The sequence below is a fragment of the Heloderma suspectum genome, chromosome 3 (assembly GCF_057233095.1).
Source record: "Heloderma suspectum isolate Gila_16-S chromosome 3, 16-S_ref, whole genome shotgun sequence".
Lineage (NCBI taxonomy): Eukaryota > Metazoa > Chordata > Lepidosauria > Squamata > Helodermatidae > Heloderma > Heloderma suspectum.
The window spans coordinates 298,272,348-298,293,401 of record NC_139460.1 but is presented as its reverse complement, the minus strand read 5'-3'; the positions used below and the strand labels follow the sequence as shown (position 1 = coordinate 298,293,401).

Below are 21,054 nucleotides of genomic sequence, written 5' to 3'. Positions count from 1 at the left end.
GGGGGAAGAATTAAAGACCTAGTGATAGTTAGGAGTAAACAGGCCACAACTTCATGAAAGGCGAATGTGGCATACTTAGCATGCTAGCAATTAGTATCAATGTGGAAGAAATTATTGCAACCTATCTCATGGACATGCCCATGGGGACTGGCATGGCAAGCCTGCTGAGATATTCCCCTGGCACAATTCAAATCATGAATGACCTGTTCCCTCCTGCGGAAGAGGTAAATGTGAGGTAGGCATTGGCATCTTCACTAGCATAGACAGCAGCCCTGCTTGCAGTCTGCTCCAACCTTGGGAACATCCTACCATTCCCATCTCAGCTGAGATGTGCCTACCAGGCACCTTCCCAAATATCCCTTTACTACTGCTCCTCCACATCTATAGTGGTCCTTCTGCCACAGGAAGAAGTCAACTTAGTGTGGCTGCCTTCCTTCCCCCAACTTCAGCACATGTGAAGCCAAGATGGCTTCAAATTCTTACGATATAATAAAGTTTCAAAAAGTCTGTAGGTTCCCAGTAGAAGGTGCCAAAAATGGCAAGATAGCTCTGCCAAAGTTTGTAGTCCAGAGCTCTATGAGAGTTGAGGCAGAGCTGTTGGGTTTTTCTCTTGGTGCCAAAGATCCTGTGATCTGAAACTGGGATAGGGTATCACATATTCCACCCAGACGCAGGATATGGAGAGATGAGAGATTTCCATCAGTTCAGCTAGAACCAATTGCTATTTAGCTCCTCGTTTCTCATAACTGTCTTGCACAGTTCCATTATGTAACTTCATTATGTAAGATTATGAAAAAGCTGGTACCTGAATTTGCTTATTTTCTTCTTCCCTTTTGTATCATGCCTCTTAGAATGCAAAGCATTCCTGTAAATGGTGGAAAGCCTTGAGTACTTCAGCTGAAGCTCTTCTCCAAGGGCCTTCATTATAAGAAGTGCAATATGCAACAATAAAGGCAAGGGCTTTTGAGTGGTGGTACCTCAGTTAAGGACACTCTCCTTAAAAAGGTTTGCCTGACACCTGCATTACTTTTTTTTCAGGTGCCAGGTTAATACATTTTTATTTTCCCAGGCATTTTAACTTGATAAATGTCTTAGTCTGCTGTATGTTTTTAGTTGCTGCTTCATTTTAGTATTAATGTTAGGGTTCCATTGTATATTTTAATGTTTTATGATATATTTGCCATTCACCACCCTAGAATCTATTGGATAAGGGTGGCATACAAACATTTTAAACAGATAAATCATAAGTATGTATATAAATAAATAAATCCACTATCTTATTAGCTACCTCTGGAACATTCCCAGCTGTAAACAAAACATTCAGTTTATATATGCTAAACAAACCCACAAACTATAATCACATAGCCTTCCCAGACTTGGGTAGTTACAAAGTGCACAACACCTTGGTTGTCTAATGAAGGATTGATTGACTGATTGATTGATTATTGTTTTATCCCACATTTTGCCCAGATTCCCCCAAAGCAGCCCATAAAATTCATAAATTATAACAGGGGCAGGCATGTGATGCTGTCTTCACTACCCAAGTCACTACTACCACTGAAACTGTGGGGGATGGGGGACAGATGGACACACAACTCCAGGAAGTATGAACTTGAAAGAAACTCGATTCTATCTAATTCTGGGGCCATCATTCCACACAGCACTGAAACATCCAATTATAATCCTTCTGCAGCATCTGAGTGTCCTTGCAGTTCTGTCTCTGATCTCACGGGTTCCATTCAGAAAGGCACCCATTGCAATCAGACAGGGATATATCCCATGTTAAGTCTTCCTTCAGTTCCCTAATATAATGATGTGGATTCTAATACCACCACCCCCCTTTGTAGCTGCATATAAACAGCTATATAAGGCCCACCCTGGAATCCCCACATGCCATGCAAAAATTATGGTGGCCTGTAACGACTTGGAAGTTCCACATTTCTCCCATTCATTTGCCCAGTCTCTTTCCTCAGGAATGCTTGACTCTTCCTCTGGCCATCTACTTGCCATGCCCTAGGACAAAATGCACAAGAATGGGCCCCACTAGCACCCTGCCTGCATGTATGTTTAAGCCTAAAACTGAAGGAGGGGCAGTATATTTTCCCCAGGCTTTTTGTTCCAGCGCATTTACTTTGGGGTTTCCTTGTCCACTGTGGCTTGCCCCTGGCCTGCTCAGTCCTTCAGAGATGGCTACTGTCAGCCCTCAGCCCCATGCCAGGTCTATCCCAAGACATAATTCTATGCAAAGTTTTTTGCCCCACTACAAGGTGGGATCCAAGGAGACTCTTATCCAAAACATTTCAGAGTCTGAGCCAAGCAAGTTTGAGTTCTTAGCAGGGTGGCACCAAATTTTTATCCACAAACATGCTCGAGGTGAAAGAAGGATTTCAGGGGAGAAGTTTCACAACCTCCCTTTGAAAGCTTCAGCATCATTTTTTAAAATACACACACACAGTGAGAGAGAGAGAGAGAGAGAGAGAGAATATGAGAGAGAGAGAACATGGGCTATTGCCTGAGATAATCCTTAATATGCTATGGTGATGTCATGTAGCCAAATTTCGCTGCATAAAACTGACATCACCAAGCCAACTCACAGTCAGGAACCATAGCTCTCACTCTGAATAGCATTTTGGAAAAAGCCAAAAGACAATCAGACAGCTGTGATTATGTCACAAAGCCAAAGTAGACTGAAAACATTGCTTCCTTTTCCCCTCTCTGAATGAGCAAAATTTTTGTCCTGTTTTTCAGGTTTCCTCAACAATTTCTGAAATAGATGAATGTGAGGGGGGTGGGTTTGGAGAGAGGGCAACGTATTTTGTGCAATGTGCTCCCCATCTCATTTCCGGCCTACTTATGTAAGGCCTAGTTATATGGTGAACAGAGAACTCAACATAAAAATTACTCCCAATGTTCACATCGTATTAATGATTTCAAAACTTACTCTGCCAACAATTCAACAAGTGGCATATCCTAATAACAAATTATGCCGTACACTTAAAATGTTTAGCTACAGTCAGTTGAAACTATTTGGCCAAAATCACATTCGTTGCATTAAAAGCTACCATTTTAATGGCTGAATAAATATTCAGCCATTACCTATAAAACCAGCTTGGCAGAGAAACAACTCTCCCACAGACACTGTGGAGTGTTTGCGCCTGATGTTTTGAAATAAGAATAGTATTCCACAGGGATGCCATAATAGGATTTTCTTGAAATAATTTGTGTTGGTTACAGCATTGTGATACAATACATACCTTGAATAACTCGGCTTCATCTCTGTTCCTATAAATACCACAAAAGCTGCATATAATCTGAGTTTCCAATTCCCAATCTATAGTGGGACACAGGAAATCCCTCCTAGGCCAACTGCAAACTGGAATTACCCCACTGGCTTAGATCTTACATTTCTTGTATAATTATACAGTAAACACATTTACTTCATTCAGCAGCACCAAATTGTTTCATGGAACCAATGCTACTTGAAAAATAATCAACCACTATGTAAACATAATGATCTACCATAACAGTACATTCTACTTACCCTTCTAGCATTCAATCAAGTGCTGATTTATGCTTGCTCTTAACCAAGTGTCTCATCACTTTATGACTTGCATCTGAAAGTGTGAACTGCTTCTCCTCCATTGAAAAGCATTGTGCTGGGGAGTAGGGGAGGCATGAAAGCACTGGACTGGTTTGGATGATAACTTAAGAGTGTAGGGTCAGAACACATCAGTTCTGACCCTACACAGAGTGTGGGGATCTGACCCTACATGTGTGATCTGACCCTACGTGGAGCCAACATGTTGGGCCTGCCTTCATCATCCCTGCAAGGACAACCTGCCCAGATGGGACCTATGCACACAAGACTGTAAAAATGTAGGCCTCATTTGGATGGGCTGACCAAATAGGAACAGCAGAGGTGAGGCTGGTGAAACAACACCATGTGTAGAGCTAGATCAGGCCTCTAAAGTACCTGTACTAGTTTGTCTGTGATTACTGTTTCACACATGCAAGCCATTCCTTGATGTTACAGCCACTGAGAGATGAGCATGCATGGGTGAACTCAACCAGAGTAAGATATTTTAAGTAACATACACATTTGTTTAAGGCTGGTTCCCACACTGCTATCTGGGTAAATCGTTTCACATAATAAGGTCCAACTAGTAACTTTTCTGCTTTCCTATATACATAAGCACCTACTTCCAACTGAGGTTTCACATTTGTTCTTCCTGAAATGTCCTTCAGTTCTTTTGGGGGGGCGGGCGGTTCAGATGGATACAGCAGTAAGCCACTGAAGAAAATAGGACTCCCTTTTTCCTGCGCTGCAACATGATCTCTTTAAGCTATGGATTCTACATTGTTAGAATTTCGATAGTCACAATGTACATAAATACAAATCTGATAGTTACTCTTCCAGACTGAAATGGCAGTAAGCACAATAACCAAACAACAGGAATACATCCAGTACATACAAATTCCTTGCTCTCACATTACTACATATAGCTTAAAGCCCGAACATAATTCCTCAGTTTGCAAAATCCCCAGATAGAGCAAAGAGCTGCGGAGTCATCTGAGAGCTAATGTACTGTGCAAAGTGACCCTGAAATGCACAGATATTCTTTATAATATTTCCTAGTGGTGACATTTACAACAACAAAATAACTTTGAAGGGGAAACCTTACTTACAGGAGTGCTGCTATCTGAAAAGGTGTTCATACTGATAGAACTGCTCATCTTGTCTGATGACAAGGAAGGAGGTGATGGACTGCGCTTCTCCAGATGGTCCTGGTTGTGTATATCCTGACGCTGTAGATATCCACGCCATGCTCTCTGAATGCTACATGAAATTTGAAATATGGGTGAATATAGGCACACCTTAGACATTCACCAAAAACTGAAGCATTACTCTCCAATGGGGGCCTGATGGAAGGCAAGCTTGTAGAGCTGGAATGAGATTTTGCACAAGGCTGGAATTTAAATCCAAATATTTTCAAATCTCGCTTTTGAAATTAGACTTTAAGAAATACTATTCAAAAACATGGCACACAATCTAGACCAAATCACTTCCTTGTGTCCCGTCCCCCCTGCCCCTGGCAACAGGAGAGAGTTAAGCATACATGTAAGTTTACAATCCTATACACACTTACCTGGGAGTAAGTCTCATTGAGTGCAATAGGACTTACTTCTGAGTAGACATATATAAAATCGTGCTATTTCTTTCGTTGATGACATTTCAAAACAATAATGTTAAGTATCAGTTTGCCAAATTCTATACTACATCTAATAGACATAAGAACTTAAGAGCAGCTGTCCTGGATCAGACCAAAGGCCTATCTAAGCGATCATCCTGTTTCCCACAGTAGCCAACTAGATGCCTAGGGGAAGTCCACAAGAGAACATGAGTGCAATAGTACCCTCCTACTCCTATTCTCCATCAACTGGTATTGAGAGGCATACTACCTCTGACATTGGAGGTAAAATATAGCCGTCATGATTAGTAGCCACAGATAGCCTTATCCTCCATAAGAAAATTGGGAATGCTGAGGGGAGAAAGGAAAATAGCAGAACAACCTGATCACAACAACCTGTTTTGTTTTAGATCAACAACAAAAACACAGTACAATGTTATTCAGCTCATATAGATAGATGCACATATAACACATAACATACCAAATATATGCATTTGCTTACTACCCTTGGAAGCATTCTTGATATTCACAAGCTGAAAAGAGGTTTCCAAATCAAAGGCAAATATTTAAAAATCAGAAGTATTGAGAAATCAAGTGCTCACTTACAACTCTGAACTTAGCACCAGATGGCAGTGTAATACCAAGTAAGGTTTTGATTTTAAATAGATTTGTGGGAAGCAGTGTAGTCAATACACCGTATACATTCCAGGGAACAAATATCTGATGTTCTGATACAAACCATAAGTTCTTGTACCATTTCTTTACTCTGTTTTCCATATACTTCTGCTTTTCTATAACTTCTTCACTGGAAATTATGGGCTAAAGCAGGGGTCCCCAACCCTTTTGGACCCATGGGCTCATTTGGGAATTTGAGACCATACTGTGGGCGCAACCACAAAATGTCTAATAAGTGGATCACCACTTTGGTGTCTACCTGTCATGTCTATGGATCGTAGGCTGCGTCTTATTCTGCAAAAACATTTGTACCATGCCTATTAGACACTGCAATGTCTCTTCTGACTAATTGTTGGTGGTGCAATACAGCTAATGCTTCTTTTAAACATATGTTTTGGTAATGTCCAATAATTGCTTATTTTTGGGGAGGCGGTTATGACACAGATAGATTTTGTACTGGAACAGTCTTTAAGAACATAAGGAGAGCCATTCTGGATCAAGCCAAAGGTCCATCTAGTCCAGTATTCTGTTCATACATTGGCCAACCAGCTGTAAAAAAAATAAACAGGAACCCACAAGCAGGGCACGAGAACAACAGCACCCTCCCACCCATGTTCCCCAGCAACTGGTGTACCTAGGTTCACTGCCTCTGGTACTGGAGGGAGCACATATCCATCAGGGCTAGTAGCCATTGATAGCCCTCTCCTTCAGGAATTTATCTAAACCCTTTTAAAGCCATCCAAATTGGCAGCCAACACTACATCTTGTGGTAGCAAATTCCATAGTTTAACTATGCACTGGGTGAAGAGGTATTTCCTTTTTCTGTCCTGAATCTCCCACCAATCAGCTTCATAGGATGACCCAGGGTTCTAGTATTTTGAAAGAGGGAGAAAAATGTTTCCCTATCCACATTCTCCACACCATGCATAATTTTGTAGACCTCTATCATATTTCCCCTTACCCTCCTTTTTTCCAAGCCAAACAAACCTAGGTGTTGTGACCTTCCCTCATAGGGGAGATGCTCCAGCCCCCTGATCATTTTAGTTGTCCTTTTCTGCATTTTTTCCAGCTCTACAATATCTTTTTTTAGGTATGGTGACGGAACTGTACACAGTATTCTAAGTGTGGTCACACCACAGATTTGTATAAAGGCCGTATGATATTGGCAGTTTTATTCTCAGTTCTTTTTGTAATTATGCCTAACATGGAGTTGCCCTTTTTTTACAGCAGCTGCACACTGGGTTGACATTTTCATCAAGCTGTCCAGCAAAACCCCAAGATCTCTTTCTTGGTCAGTCACCGCTAGCTCAGATCCCATCAGGCTATACTTGAAGATGGGATGTTTTGCCCCAACGTGCATCACTTTACACTTGCTTACATTGAACTGCATTTGCCATTTAGATGCCTATTCTCCCTGTTTGGAGAGATCCTCTTGGAGCTCTTCACAATCCCTTTTTGTTTTAACCACCCCAAATAATTTGGTGTCATCCACAAACTTGGTCACTTCACTGCTGTCAGGAGCGCCCTAGCTGCCTCTTGCAGTCCTCACCAATAGCCAACTCAGGAAACAGACAACGAGGAATTCTTTCCAAGACTTTATTCCTTTATTACTTTATGACTCTTTCAGAATACTAGTTGCTAGCGCCAAAGCAAGGAACAGCACTGGGGAAAGATAGCTGAGTAGCCTAAGCTGCAGGTAAGGCAGTTGGTCCCCGTTTGAAGGAGAATCACGGGAAGACCCTGAACTTATGGGCTAGGGAGAGATCCTCCCTCTTTCCCTTGGGTCCTCGGGACGCGACTGTTGTTTGCGCGCCAAACGAGTGCTACGCCTCCTTTCCACGCCCTCCATCTGTCGTCGCTCCCTGCGTCTGCACTGAGCATCCAGCAAGCCCCCCTCCAGCACTCTCTCACTGCCAGGGTCACTATCTATCCCAGGAATGCTGGCAGGAGGAATCTCTGCCAGCTGCTGTGCTTGTGAGAGATGAGCGAGCTCCTCTCCCACAGATTGCTGTTTCTCCTCAGAATCAGAACTGCTCTGGGGCTCTATTGGCTCAGTTTCCACCCTGACATCTGCTCACTCCTAATTCCAGAATATTTATGAACAGGTTGAAAAGCAGTGGTCCTAACATAGATTCCTTTGGACTCCACTATTTACTTCTCTCCATTGGGAGAATTGGCCATTTATTCCTACTCTCTGCTTTCTGTTCTTTAACCAGTTACTGATGCATAAAAGGACCTCTTCTGTTATTCCATGACTGCTAAGTTTGCTCAGGAGTCTTTGGTGAGGGACTTTGTCAAAAGCCTTTTGGAAGTCCAAGTAAACAATCTACTGGATCACCCCTGTCTGCATGTTTACTGACACTCTCAAAGAACCCTACAAGGTTAGTGAGACAGGACTTACCTTTGCGGAAGCTGTGTTAATTCTTTTTCAGCTTCTATATGCCTGCTAATTTTATCTTTAATAATGCTTGCAACCAATTTACCCAGAACAGAAGTTAAGCTAACCAGAGTATAATTTCCTGGATCCCCCTGGATCCCTTTTTAAAAATTGGTGTTATACTGGCCATCTTCCAGTCATTTAATATTCACTGATGTACATACTTTTTAAAATTATTTACCTGCTTCATGTAAATTAACAAATGGTCAACGTAAATGGATTCTCTGCACTCTTTTGACAGCTAAAAGACTGATGTTACAACTTTGGAAGGATAAACACTCACCTCCTATAATGCAATGGATTGAGGACCTTACAACACTATCAATATTTGAATGGGTGGCATATAGATGCCACCTTCAAATGGATACTTATTGGGACATTTGGTCCACTTTTGTTGAACCCCATGTATAATTGCTATAAAGTTGTATGCATGTCATACAAATCCATGTGTGTGTGTGTGTATGTGTGTGTGTATGTGTGTGTGTGTGTGTGTGTGTATATATATAAAAATAGGAAAAAATTAAAAAATCTGGTTCCTGCAGACTTCATGCTGGGGACCCATTCGCCAGTGCCATCAGAGGTGCCTGAGAATGCCACATTGGGGACCCCTGGGCTAGAGCCATCTTAACCATGAGCGGGGAGTCTCATGGTGGACAATTCGCCATTTTGAGGCTCTTGCTGCCTGGCTTGAGCTAGAGCGGTTTGTTTTTCCAGTGGATCTTTGCTTTTAAAAATTTATCTCCCACTGAAGGCATTGAAACCCTGGATCTGGAATAGGTTGGAGACTCAATATGGGTGCATGTTGGGGGAGAAAGGGGGCGGCAGAAGCAAGGCCATCCCAGCACTTCCTCAACATGCACCTGCAACATACTGGATCAGCCTGAAACACCGCCAACAGCACTCAGGTCACGGTGCCAGCTGAGATTTCCACAGGCTGCTAGGGGTGGGCAAACAAGCGATGTCTGAGATCACCAGGTCTCTACAAACATCATCCCACTTCTCATCTTGTGCCAGATTCCCATTTGCAATCGCTGCTCACAAATCGAACTGAAAAATGGGAACAAGATGAACACAAGCATGTGATTCGGAATTTGTGAATATTTTCAGTAAACACATGGCCATGCTGGCATTCGGAGTTTAGAGTGGGGCAGGCTCATGTGTTTTGCGAGCAAAAATGAAATTCTCATACATCCCTACATGCTGCCTTGCTGGTGGAGCTCTTCTCCACCTGATCGCAACCCGCCTCAGCTGGCCTTCAGTGAGGGTTAAGATTGCTGTCTAAACCCTTTATTTCATGGAAGCCAATGTACTGATGTAATCACATTATTCTGTAGTTTAAGGAGGGAGCAACATATATTTTGCCTTTAAATTCATCTCCAGGTCAGATAAAACTGGAGAACATCCAAAATAACAAAGGCTCAAGATCTAAAGAAGATACATACTTCGAGGAATAAATACACTTCCTCAAAATAGACAAATAGACTTTGTCTATTTTTTCCATTAGTTTAAATTAAAGGAGTCATGCATTACTTACATTTAGTGACAGGTCAGCTCCCTCAGTTTGAATTGGAACTGGCGCTCCAGTTAAGTGTATTTTTAGAGAACTCTCAGGGCGTGAATATGTTTCCCAAGGGTTCTAAACTGAGTTATAAAGTTGCTTCACTAGATGGAGGGAGCAATCTTATCTCAATCAACAGTTGCCTCTGAGCCCGGGGGCAACCGCCTATCCAGTGCAGGGCAGGAGGAGTGGTGAGGGGCGGATCTCCTCCTCACTCCCCCCATCCTGCTTTCATGGCTAGACAGACAATTTTGGCTGTCTAGCCATGGGACCTCAGGGCATAGGAAGTGGTGGCTGGGCAACACATAGGATATGTTGTACCAGCACTTCTGACCTCCCTGTCCTGTCCCCGGGAACACCCCATTTTCGCCACTCCACACTGTTCTTCCGCGCGTGGAGTGCAGGACCAATCTGCGCTGCCTACGAGGCAGCAGAGAAGGGGGTGGGCGCGGGCTCTGAGGTTGGTTCCCGGGAACTGACCTGTCCTATGGCTGTCTAGCAGCTGACTAGTGGCCATAGGATTGTGCCCTAAATTGGTTTAAAATCTCATTTCTCCAAGTCCTGAAAAATGCTCAGTACTAAAAGCAATAAAAGGCATTTATAGTCCTAAAAAGGGGTCTGGAATTTCCACCTTACGCCACTAATTCCTGTTTAATCCTCACTTAAAATCTTCATATTCTTTCATCTGCCTATTATCTGCCATGCTAACAGAAACTTGGTTTTAATTTGAAATTTCATGTCCCATAAATACTCTATTAATATTTTAATATTCTCTAAACTGCTTTAAGTTGAGCATTGTTAGTGGAAAGTTCAATGAGGTGGGAAGACTGTGGCCTTGAAAGGCAGCTAAGAAATGCCATCCATAAATAAATAAATAGATAGATAAATAAATAAATAAATTTTAGTGATGACAAATTTGCCTATGCAAAATCTGCACCAAGCCTTTGTAGAGGCCTGCTAAGGCTCATGCTATATCTGATGCCAGTAGAACTCTTAGTCTAAACTCACATCAGTCCCCTCGCTTCAGCTGTGTATATGTAGAAGGTGGAGATCAAATTCATAGAGCAGGAGAGGTCCTAAATGCTCTCCTTCCTGCAGCTTACCTCTCTGCTATTTCAGCAGCCTTTGGGATAACCTTTGCCACTGCACTCCATCACCCAGCATGTTACTAATCATTACTACAGAGAAGGGAGGGATGGGGGGTGTCCCTCTCTCTAGGCTGCTGTTAAAAGATGAAGTGGAGTGTGTGTGTGTTGGGGGGGGGGCTTCTGGGAACAGCATCAACAGGGATAGGTGGGTAGGTAGCCTCTTCTAATTTGGATTTTTATCTGAGCTGGAAGAAAGAGTCAGGGGGGTTTAAAGCAATCCTCTCCTTCGAGGCAGGTTTTTCAAGCACATGAAATTCATGAACAATCATGGCATATCCCCATCCCTAGGTTAAACAGATGGGTCTGCTTTCACATATGGATTCTAAGCCATAATGAAATGCTAATAATTTGTCTTGGTTTTATATTGTTACAGCTAAGTTTCTAAGTTTCCAGGATCTTCATTTCTACAGCAAAACTGCAATCCTATGCACATGTGAGTAAGCCCTACTCACCTTTGGGAAAATATGCATAGGATCCATGTGTTACCAATGCAGTATTCATTACATGATCATACAACACATATACCTAGCCTGTAAAATTACTCATGTGCTTATTTAAAATTTAAATGGGTGTGTTCTGAGACTTTTTTCTTGGGTGTTCACATGTAGTTATTTTTGTTTTTATTTTTCAGCAGACTTTAACACTGTTTTGAAGGTACTTCCTGAGGTAGAATGACTTCACTTCCTATACGCTCTTATTCTGGCATCAGACCGGAAAGCAGGGAGGGGGCTTTCAAGCATTATTCTGCCCCCTTATCCTAATAGAGAGAAACCTCCTGCCAGCCCTCTTCAGGATTGTCCTTGGTGGCCAAATTATTTCCCTTGCCACTCATCAGAATGTCTCCCAAACTCTCCTTCCCTCCAGCTGTTTTCCTTGCCCTCCTATACTCTGAAGGTCAAACTACAGGCAAGTCTAATAGCCCAATCCTACACATGTCTACTCAGAAGTAATCACCATTGGTTTCAAGGGGGCTTACTTCCAGGTAAGCAGGTATAGAATTGCAGCCTAAAGGTGCAACCCTGTGTGTGTTCAGATTTTTAAAAAGTCCTCCAACATGCTGGGTGAGGAATGCTGGGAGTTGTAGGACTTTTTTTCTGTCTAAACGTGCATAGGATTGCACCCTGAATATGTTTTTGAATCCTATGATTCAAACAGTACTTGTTGGCGGAACAGTCCAAATTGGGACTGCAGCTCAGGGAATAAACCTTTTCTCCCACACTTGCTCCTGTTGAAATCCACTCCCTGAAGTGGTTATTTTCCCCAAGGTTGCTACTTGCTACTGTTAGCAAATAGAAGCTGGGGCGGGGCAGGGATGGATTTTCAGCAGGAATCCTGCCCCCTCCACACACACACACACACACACACACACACACCATGATCTCTACATAGATCCTTTGCCCTATAGCTACTGTTAGTTTAGCATGCAGAAATCAAGTTTATTTTTATTGTAATTTTGACAATCAGCCATCCTATAATTTGCTATTAGATTATAAATTTTTGAATGAGAATAACAATCCTGTCATTGAAACCTAAGTTGATTTCTCCTGTTGGGTTCCCTACGCTTATGGCATATTAAACATTACCACTCCCTCAAAGCAAAAACCAAACAAACGTGGGACGGGATATAGGGAGGGAAAAATTACCACCATGGGAGGCTGGTAGCCCCAATTTTGGTGGGGTGGTAATTCCATTCTGGGTTTTAGTTAGAACCAGCCAGAAGTCTGACTTCCGGTCAGAGCCAATGTCGCCCTGGCAGCATTCCGTGGAGCTTCCATGGGACGCTATCTCAAACAGCTTTTAAAAGGTTGAAAAACCTTTTCGTCTTCCCCTGAAATGAAAAGGGGAGGCAAGAGCAGCACCTGGATGAAGTCTTGAAAGAATAGCACCCTTTGCAAAGTGGCAGGGGGGCTGGGCTCCAAGGCTAGCCTGCCAGAGCTTAATTATCATTCAAAGTTGTTTTTATACTCCTATCTAATTAGGAGAAAAAAGGGCTGATGTGCTCCAATGTAGTTTATGGATTAAGAAAAACTAACATTTGAGGATCCACAAGATCTGTTTGAAGAGAAGGATGGCTACATCAAGGAAGAAAAAAGGAGCAGGATCTCCATCCCCCCCCCCCATAGTGGTATGTCCCATGGCAAAGCCTCCAAGAAGCGAAAATACAGAGGAGTTACTTGCTCTGATAAAAACTTTGTCCTTGCAATTTGCTGAACAGGCTAAGGGGCTGAATACAATTCAAAATTCCATCACTGCCCTGCAAGGGGCTATGGACTTAATTAACACTTCTTGGCAAAAAATGGAGGCGAAGGTTAATGAGCTGCAAGATAGGGTGACAGCGAATGAGACTGCATCACAAGCTTTTAATAACAATTTTTTGGCCAGAATCTCCCAACTTGAGGCTTTCACGTGCAGGGCAAATGTACGTATTATTGGTATTAAAGATCTACCTATTGATGTAAATTTGTCTACTTTTGTAGATAAGCTTCTGTATGAGATACTCCCTGTGTCATCTGATTATTTACTTGATATTGAGCAGGCATTCCATGTGCCAAATGCCAAAGGGACTGGTTATACAATTATAGTCCAATTTGCAAGAATTGCCACAAAAAATTATAACCTGCATCTGGCAAGAAGGGGTGGAAATTTTGTTTGGGGATCAAAACAAGAAAAAGTCATGTTATTTCCGGATTACACCAAAGAAATTGCTGATAAAAGGAAGCAATTTACCAAGGCAAAAAACCTGGCAAAAAAAATGAACTTACAATATCATTTAAAATATCCTGCTACATTTTGCATTGTTTCTGAAGGTCAGATGAAGAAGTTTCTAAATCATGAAATGGCAGAGGCATGGCTAATCGGAAAATCACATGAGACTTCTGTTTCAACCCCATGAACTGGAATCTATAAACATGTTTTGTTAACTAGCTATGTTTAGTCTGTAAGATCTAGGCTAGGCCAGAGATAATTGCTCATATATTGCAATTATCTTTTCTCTCTCATTTCCCCCTGTTTTCCTTTAAATCCTTTCTTTTTAAATGGATATGTTATACTGTACTTAAATTTACTGTTTGAGGGTGTATAGAAATGTGCACACTCATTTATATATCCAGTACAAAATATATCAGTGATTGTTGTAAGGTTGATTTTAAGCTTTATTATTATACAACAATATAAAATTTATTAGTTCCTTATTATTATTTATCCATTCTAATTTCCTTTCTTTTTTATTATTATTACCATCTTTATTATGAGACTGGTTAGCAATATTTCAGGCTGGTTAAATTGTTAAGCTCTACTATTATATGTTAACTGATGGGCAATATATGGTTATTGGAAAGGAATTGTAGGCCTGCTTCCTTGCTTTAAGACTGATGATATGATATGATATTTGTATTTGTATTTATTTATTTATATCCTGCCTTTTTTCCTCTTTAAGGAGCCCAAGGAGGTGTCCATAATCCTCCTCCGCTCCATTTTGTCCTCACAACAACAACCCTGTGAGGTGGGTTGGGCTGAGAGTCTGCGACTGGCCCAAAGTCACCCAGTGAGCTTCCCTGGCTGAGTGGGGACTAGAACCCGGATCTCCCGGCTCCCAGTCCAGCACTCTCACCATGACACCACATTGAAATGTAAGGTTGATTATCTATGCTGTACTGAATTGTAATATTGCCAATGTTATAGGTATAACTTTTAAGTAGAACGGTATTTGAACTTTGTGTGCAATGGAGTTTAAATTTAATCCTTTTAAGTAACTTTTTAATATTTTTTTTCATTTTTTCTTGCTTTCTTCTTCCTTCTCCTTCTGTTTTCTTTTTTCATTTGTTTTCCTCTTTTTCATTATTGCTGTGTCCTCATAAGAATACTGTATTGTTGGGAAACTGTAGATACTGATTAGGTTGTTGGTACTGTTTATTTCATTTATAAAGATAAAAATAGAATAAAAAGTTTTTTGGTTTTTTTAAAAGAACCAGCCAGAAGTCCAAAGGAGCTATCCAAGGTGCTGAACCCTATCCCCAAAATGGGCCCAGAACCTTGGATAGCTCCTTTAGACTTCTGTATGGTTCTACCTAAAACCCAGAATGGAATCACCACCCCATCGAAATTGGAGCCAACAGCCTCCCCTGATCACTGTGCTTTTTAAGCCTCACACAGTTATTTTGCACATTACATAGCAACCAATATAGGCATGCTGTTGAGTGCATAGTCATCAAGGAGCCACAGCCACTCTGGGCTCTCTGAGAAGTCTGCCTGTGTTTTCCAAAGGTTTTAGAAACTTTGCCGCCTGGCAGGTTAGTGACACGCTGAAAAGTAGGGATGGGCAAACAAGCGATATTCGACATCGCCAGTATTCTCCAAACATCATCTCAGCACTCATCTCATTCCTGATTCCCATTTGTGATTGCTGCTCATTCTGCGCAAACAGGAAGCTTGTGTGAATCAAGCAGCAATTGAACAGGAGATTTGCACAAGTTTCCCCACATTTGCGCAAATTTCCCCACATTTGCGCAACTTTCCTCCATAGACTAAAGCAGGGCTGATTCTGTTCACAGAGGAAATTTGCACAAATTGAACTGGGGATCGGGAACACAAACACATGTTTGACAATTTGCAAATATTTTCAGTGGATACATGCTCGCGCTCTCGTTCGGGGCTTTGAATGGGGCAAGCTTGCATGTTTAGTGAGAAAAACCAAAATTCTTATACATCCCTATTCAAGGGTGGTAAGGGTGGTATCCAATAAATGCCTTCCACAGCTGTAACAACTTATGTCAGCAGAAATGGAAAGGGAGCTATTCTCTTTCCACTCTGCAGCTCCCCACACACCCTCAAACCCTGCTCTGGTTGGTTGGGGGATCTTCCAGAGCAGATTCTGGGGAGCATGATATGGCTGCAGGTCAGAGGAGTGTAGGGGAAAGTCCCACTGCATGAGCAGAATACTGCTCACGCAAAGTTGCCCAAAGGCTTCTTCATCTCATTTATACTTTAAAATCTTACCTAAAATGTAGCATATGAAGAAGCCATACAAAACTTGACAAGTAGATGACATTTCTTTAAAGTTACCTGGCTTTTCATATCTACTGTAGGTTATCCATTCTTTGATAGCAAGATCATCCAACCATTTATCTGTATGTTGGGGGATCTAGGGTGCTTTCACATAGTGTAAAACCAGCCTCTCAGCAACCATAAAGCAACTTCGGCTCATCATCCTTACCTATGTCGTATCTAGTATCCTGACCTGGTTCACACAAAATGACAATTCATGGGTTGTTTAACCCATGGACAGTCAAGGTCACATGGGAGGAAACGAGCAAGCACACTGCCTCGTTACCTCCACACTGCTTCTGCTTTGTTTCCTGATTATAAAATAACCCACGAACACCACATTCCTGGGTTGTTTCTGTGATGTATAAACCTGGATCTCTGGGTGGTTCAGGGAGAAACAACCCAGAGTTCTAACCAGCAACAAACCATGAGTTAAAATTCTGGGTTGTTTCTTCCTGAACAACCCAGAGTTCCGGATTTACATGTCATGGAAACAACCCAGGTGTTTGTTACATGCCAACCAGGTCACTGAATCTTCTCTGTCTTCCTCCAGACTTCTATAATAAGCTGAACCAAAAGTGGTAAATCTCTTCCCTGAATTGTGCATTGCATTTACCATCAATAAGCTTTTTTAAGGTTATGGGATTCAAATGCGGTCTGTCCAATATGCTTTTGTTACTATTTTCTGCTGGATTAATCCTAACATTAAGCCTAAACAAGAAAAATCAAAGCACTTAAAATTCAAGCCAATCAACCAAATAAAACCTCTCTCTAGAGCACTGTATTTTTAAAGCAAACATAAAAGAATAGACTTTATATCACTTACACTTTCACTTTTGATTCCAAGGGCTGTAAATTAATGTGATATTTCTCAGTATTATTCTCCACATCCAAAGCAAGCTGATGGCTGTAAAAGAGAGGTTATTCATTAAAATCTATTTCAGTATGACATTTCTACAATCACTATGAACATCTATCCAGTTAAAAGGAAACATGATCCAGCTGCTTGCTCTAAAATGGACACGTTGTATGGGGAAAAATCTCTCTGGAGGTCTAACAGCCAGGCTACCCCAAAATGTTGACAAAAGCAACCTAATTTGCCAGTTTCGCAATGACCTTTTCTTGGGCATCCTTCCTTGATTTTTTTTCAATGCTGGTATACCAGTGCAGTGTGTTCTTCAAGATGGGACTTAAGTACCAATTGCTTCTTATGTAATTACTAAACTTCATGTCACTGCCATGCAAAAGTATGGTCCAGAAAACCTTTACCTGTGCAAATATTCTTCATATGGTAGGAGTTGTTACATCATCATTATTAACCTTTCTCTTTGCTCTGACTATGAGACACCCATCCTTAAATCCTTACTCAGACTCCCTGTTCCCTCCTACATACTGTAAAACCTCCCCATTTTTACCTTTAAAACTCTCCACAGCCTTGCTGCCCCTCATCTTTCTGCTCTTATATCCCCTGTGTGAGTGACTTTGCTTGTTGAGCTCCACCACTCACAGCTATCTGAAGGTGTCCTGCTCCCTCCAAAGACTCTGCCCTTTCACCCATGCCTGAGGCTCTCTCCCATAATCCCTCCATGATACCATATCTCTTAGTTCCTTCAAACAGTTCTTCAAAAGGCATCTTTTCCATGAAGCCTTGGGCCATAATCTGCTGCAGGGGTGTTAACCCTCTTTCACCTCAAGGGTCAAATTCAATTTTGGAGAACCTCTCAGAGGCTGCATTCCAGTGGTGGGCAGAGCTGAAGGCCCAAGGGGGTGGGGCCAAAGGCAAGAGGAGAAAGGCTCAAAATACCAAAAAAAAATATGTCTGCATATTTTAGCTCTAAGCTTTTCTTGCCAGTAAGTAAGCCTGAGGAGAGGCATTTCAACCTTTTAGAATGAGAAAAAAACACAAAAGCTGGGGAAACCACCAAACCATCGGTGGTCAGGAGAAAGCGGTGGGGCTCAGAGAGGAAGGCATGGCCATCTGGGGAGGGCAGGATTGCAACCCCAGGTGGGCCGGATCCCAAGTGGCCTGTGGCCCTGAGATTTGACACCCCTGACCTACTGCAACTAAGCTTAAGTATGCATAACTGAAATAGTCACATATTCTTCCCCTGTTTACCACTGCCTCCATTTCCTTCCTTTTCTCTATTGTCTCCCCTGTGTGGATGTACAGACTGAAAAGCTCTTGGGTTGGGGACCTATCCTCTCTCACATTAAATAGCACCATCTATGGGTGGGGCACTTTGTAAAGAACAAATAGTCAAGGAGGTGAAGATTTATTTATTTATTAGCTATTAAGTTCATCTTAACCCATAGAGTTAAAAGCTGCCCACTTAATTTTATCTCAGCATATCCATTAAAACTGATCACCCACCCCTGATGGATCAGCTGCAGCTTCAGCTGAGTAACCTCTTGGCTAATTTGAACAAAGGCTGAAGCCCCTATAAAAAAATCCATAGAAGCCTTTGGAAAGCCAAAAATGTCAGTACTTACTTTTCAAGTAAGTATTTCCCATCACTAACTTGCTCCAAGGTATGCTGCAGTTTTTTGAGTTCTTCCTGCAGTGAGACAAAAAAAACAGCCATATAAGCTTCATTTACTAAATATTTGTCTTGAAGCAGGACACCAAGGATGGAATTGTGATTGCAGGATCCATTTTAAATATTGAAAGAGTTTGTGCCTTGAGTGTAAGGCACAGATCATGAATGGGGGCCCTTGGCAGGCATTTCCAGGCATCTTCCTGTGTCACCATAAGAGTTTGCTGGCCTGCTCTTGGCTATGCTTAGCCACCACCAGTGCAGCTTGCCAGGGTCCAGTAATGCAGCTTCCGATTCACAAATTGTCTGGTGACAGATGGGAGCCAGTAGGGCCCCACCAAAGCCTATAAAGCAAAGTGTGTTTAGGCAGCAGATCCCAATACCCCCTCACCCTGTCCGGCCTTTTCTGATGCACCAACACTTCTGTCCCCTGCCCGGACTTTCCTGGGGTACTACAATACATATTGTGAGAGATTCCAAAGATACTGAGATAGGCTCTGCAATATTTGCCAACTATGCATCAGGTAGTTTTGAAGGCATCAATGAGAGCACTGATAGGAGTGTTTTAGGATGGAAATTAAAGTGCGATTTTGCAAAATAAGGAAGTAGTGGATAGACTAAAGCAACAGATTAATATTTTCTTAGATTAATAGAAAATATGAAATGGATTTAAATGTAGTGTTGTACTTTTGATGCATCCTGCCTGCATTATAACATCTGGATAGGATTATCGGTGGAGCCAGTGGATTAGTACTGTGGCATCACTGAGCTTAAAATTTCCCTAGTTTAAAGATGGGACCACTTAGCTTTTGCTTATTGTGTTACAACAATGTAGGGATTAAACTGTATAAAAAACCAAAGTAGTGTGTGGACATGACTGTCTTATTCTTATTATCCAAAAGGAAAGATGGCCAGTGCGGTGTAGTGGCTAGAGTGCTGAATGGGGACTCAGGAAACCTGGGTTCTAGTCCTCATTTGGCCATGAAGGTCACTGGGTGACTTTGAGCCAGTCACTGACTCTCAGCCTAAACTACCTCAGTTGTTGGGAGAATAACACAGAGAGGAGGCGTATCATGTACGACACCTTGGGCTCTTTGGATATAAACATAACAAACAAATAATGTTGGAATGCTAAATTACAGGATTGTGGGTTGTTTTAGAGCTTTTCTAGATGAGGCTTTTATGGTTTGCTCACCATTTCTCACTCATGGATGCTTTACAGGTGCTTAAGGTAATATCACCCTCCAGTTTTGCTTCTGATTTTTAAAAGCTCACCGGGGGGAGGGGGGCGGTGGAGCAGGGAAAATGTGTTTTTTTTTTGACATCACAAAACACAGTTCAAGTCCTCACCACTAGCGATGGGCAAACATGCAATATTTAACCTCATTGAGGTTCTCCTGATTCTTCCTCAAAGGTGATTTGCCTTATCTGCATTCTTAAATGCAAGTGTCTTTGTTTTTGATCAGGAAAAATGCACATTTTAAAAAATGTGCATTTTTCCCCAATTGGAAAAAAAATTACATACCCATTTTTCCCAATTGAAAATGTGCATTTTCTCCCATAGGCTAAAGCACGACAATACAGATTTTGAGGGGAAATGTACATTTGCATATGTGTGCACTTGCAGAAATGAGCTCATGTGCAAGTGTACACAGTCAACCACAAACATAAGTTTGGGAAATTGTGAAAATTTCCGGATAATTCCATTCCTGCTTACCTTCATATTCGGGGTTGTGAACAGGACATTTTCTCATGATTTATGAACAGGAATTAAATTCTCCTACGTCCCTACACACCAGTGTAGTTGTCTTACTCTGCTATACCACAACGCCACCTAGAGGTTATGTAACAGAAAGTACAGAAAGGCAGGAAAGGAAAATAAGCCGTGTAGAGCTCTGTGTCAGGGTGGAAACTGAGCCCATAGAGCCCCAGAGCAGTTCTGATTCTGAGGAGGAATAGCAATCCATGGGAGAGGAGCTCACTCATCCCTCGCAAGCACAGCAGCTGGCAGAGATTCCTCCTGCCAGCATTCCTGGGATAGATAGTGACCATGGCAGTGAGAGAGCACTGGAGGGGGGCTTGCTGGACGCTTGGCGCAGATGCAGGGAGTGACGACAGATGGAGGGCGCCGAAACGAGGTGTACCGCTCGTTTGGCACTCAAACAATGGTCATGTCCCGAGGACCCAAGGGAAAGAGGGAGGATCTCTCCATAGCCCATGAGTTCAAAGTCTTCCCGTGGTTCCCCTTCAAACGGGGACCAACTGCCTTACCTGGAGCTTAGGCTACTCTGCTATCCTTCCCCAGTGCTGTTCCTTGCTTAGTCACTAGTGATTAGTATCTGAAAGAGTCATAAAGTAATAAAGGAATAAAGCCTTGGAAAGAATCCTCGTCTTCTGTGTCCTGAGTTGGCTATTGGAGGGGACTGCAAGAGGCAGCTAGGGCGCTCCTGACACTCTGATCTTAATTCTT

General features: G+C 42.1%; 1 protein-coding gene across 1 annotated transcript; it reads right to left on the bottom strand.

Moving 5' to 3' along the window:
- Positions 1-4,525: 4,525 nt before the first annotated feature.
- Positions 4,526-20,307, bottom strand: IQCJ (IQ motif containing J). Its single transcript, XM_084845700.1, has 5 exons — positions 20,302-20,307; positions 18,541-18,605; positions 16,877-16,957; positions 4,687-4,837; positions 4,526-4,600 (listed from the first exon to the last, which is right to left on the bottom strand). Exons 1-5 carry the CDS (start codon positions 20,305-20,307, stop codon positions 4,526-4,528), a joined length of 378 nt encoding a protein of 125 aa, XP_084701826.1.
- Between the last annotated feature and the right edge of the window lie 747 nt (positions 20,308-21,054).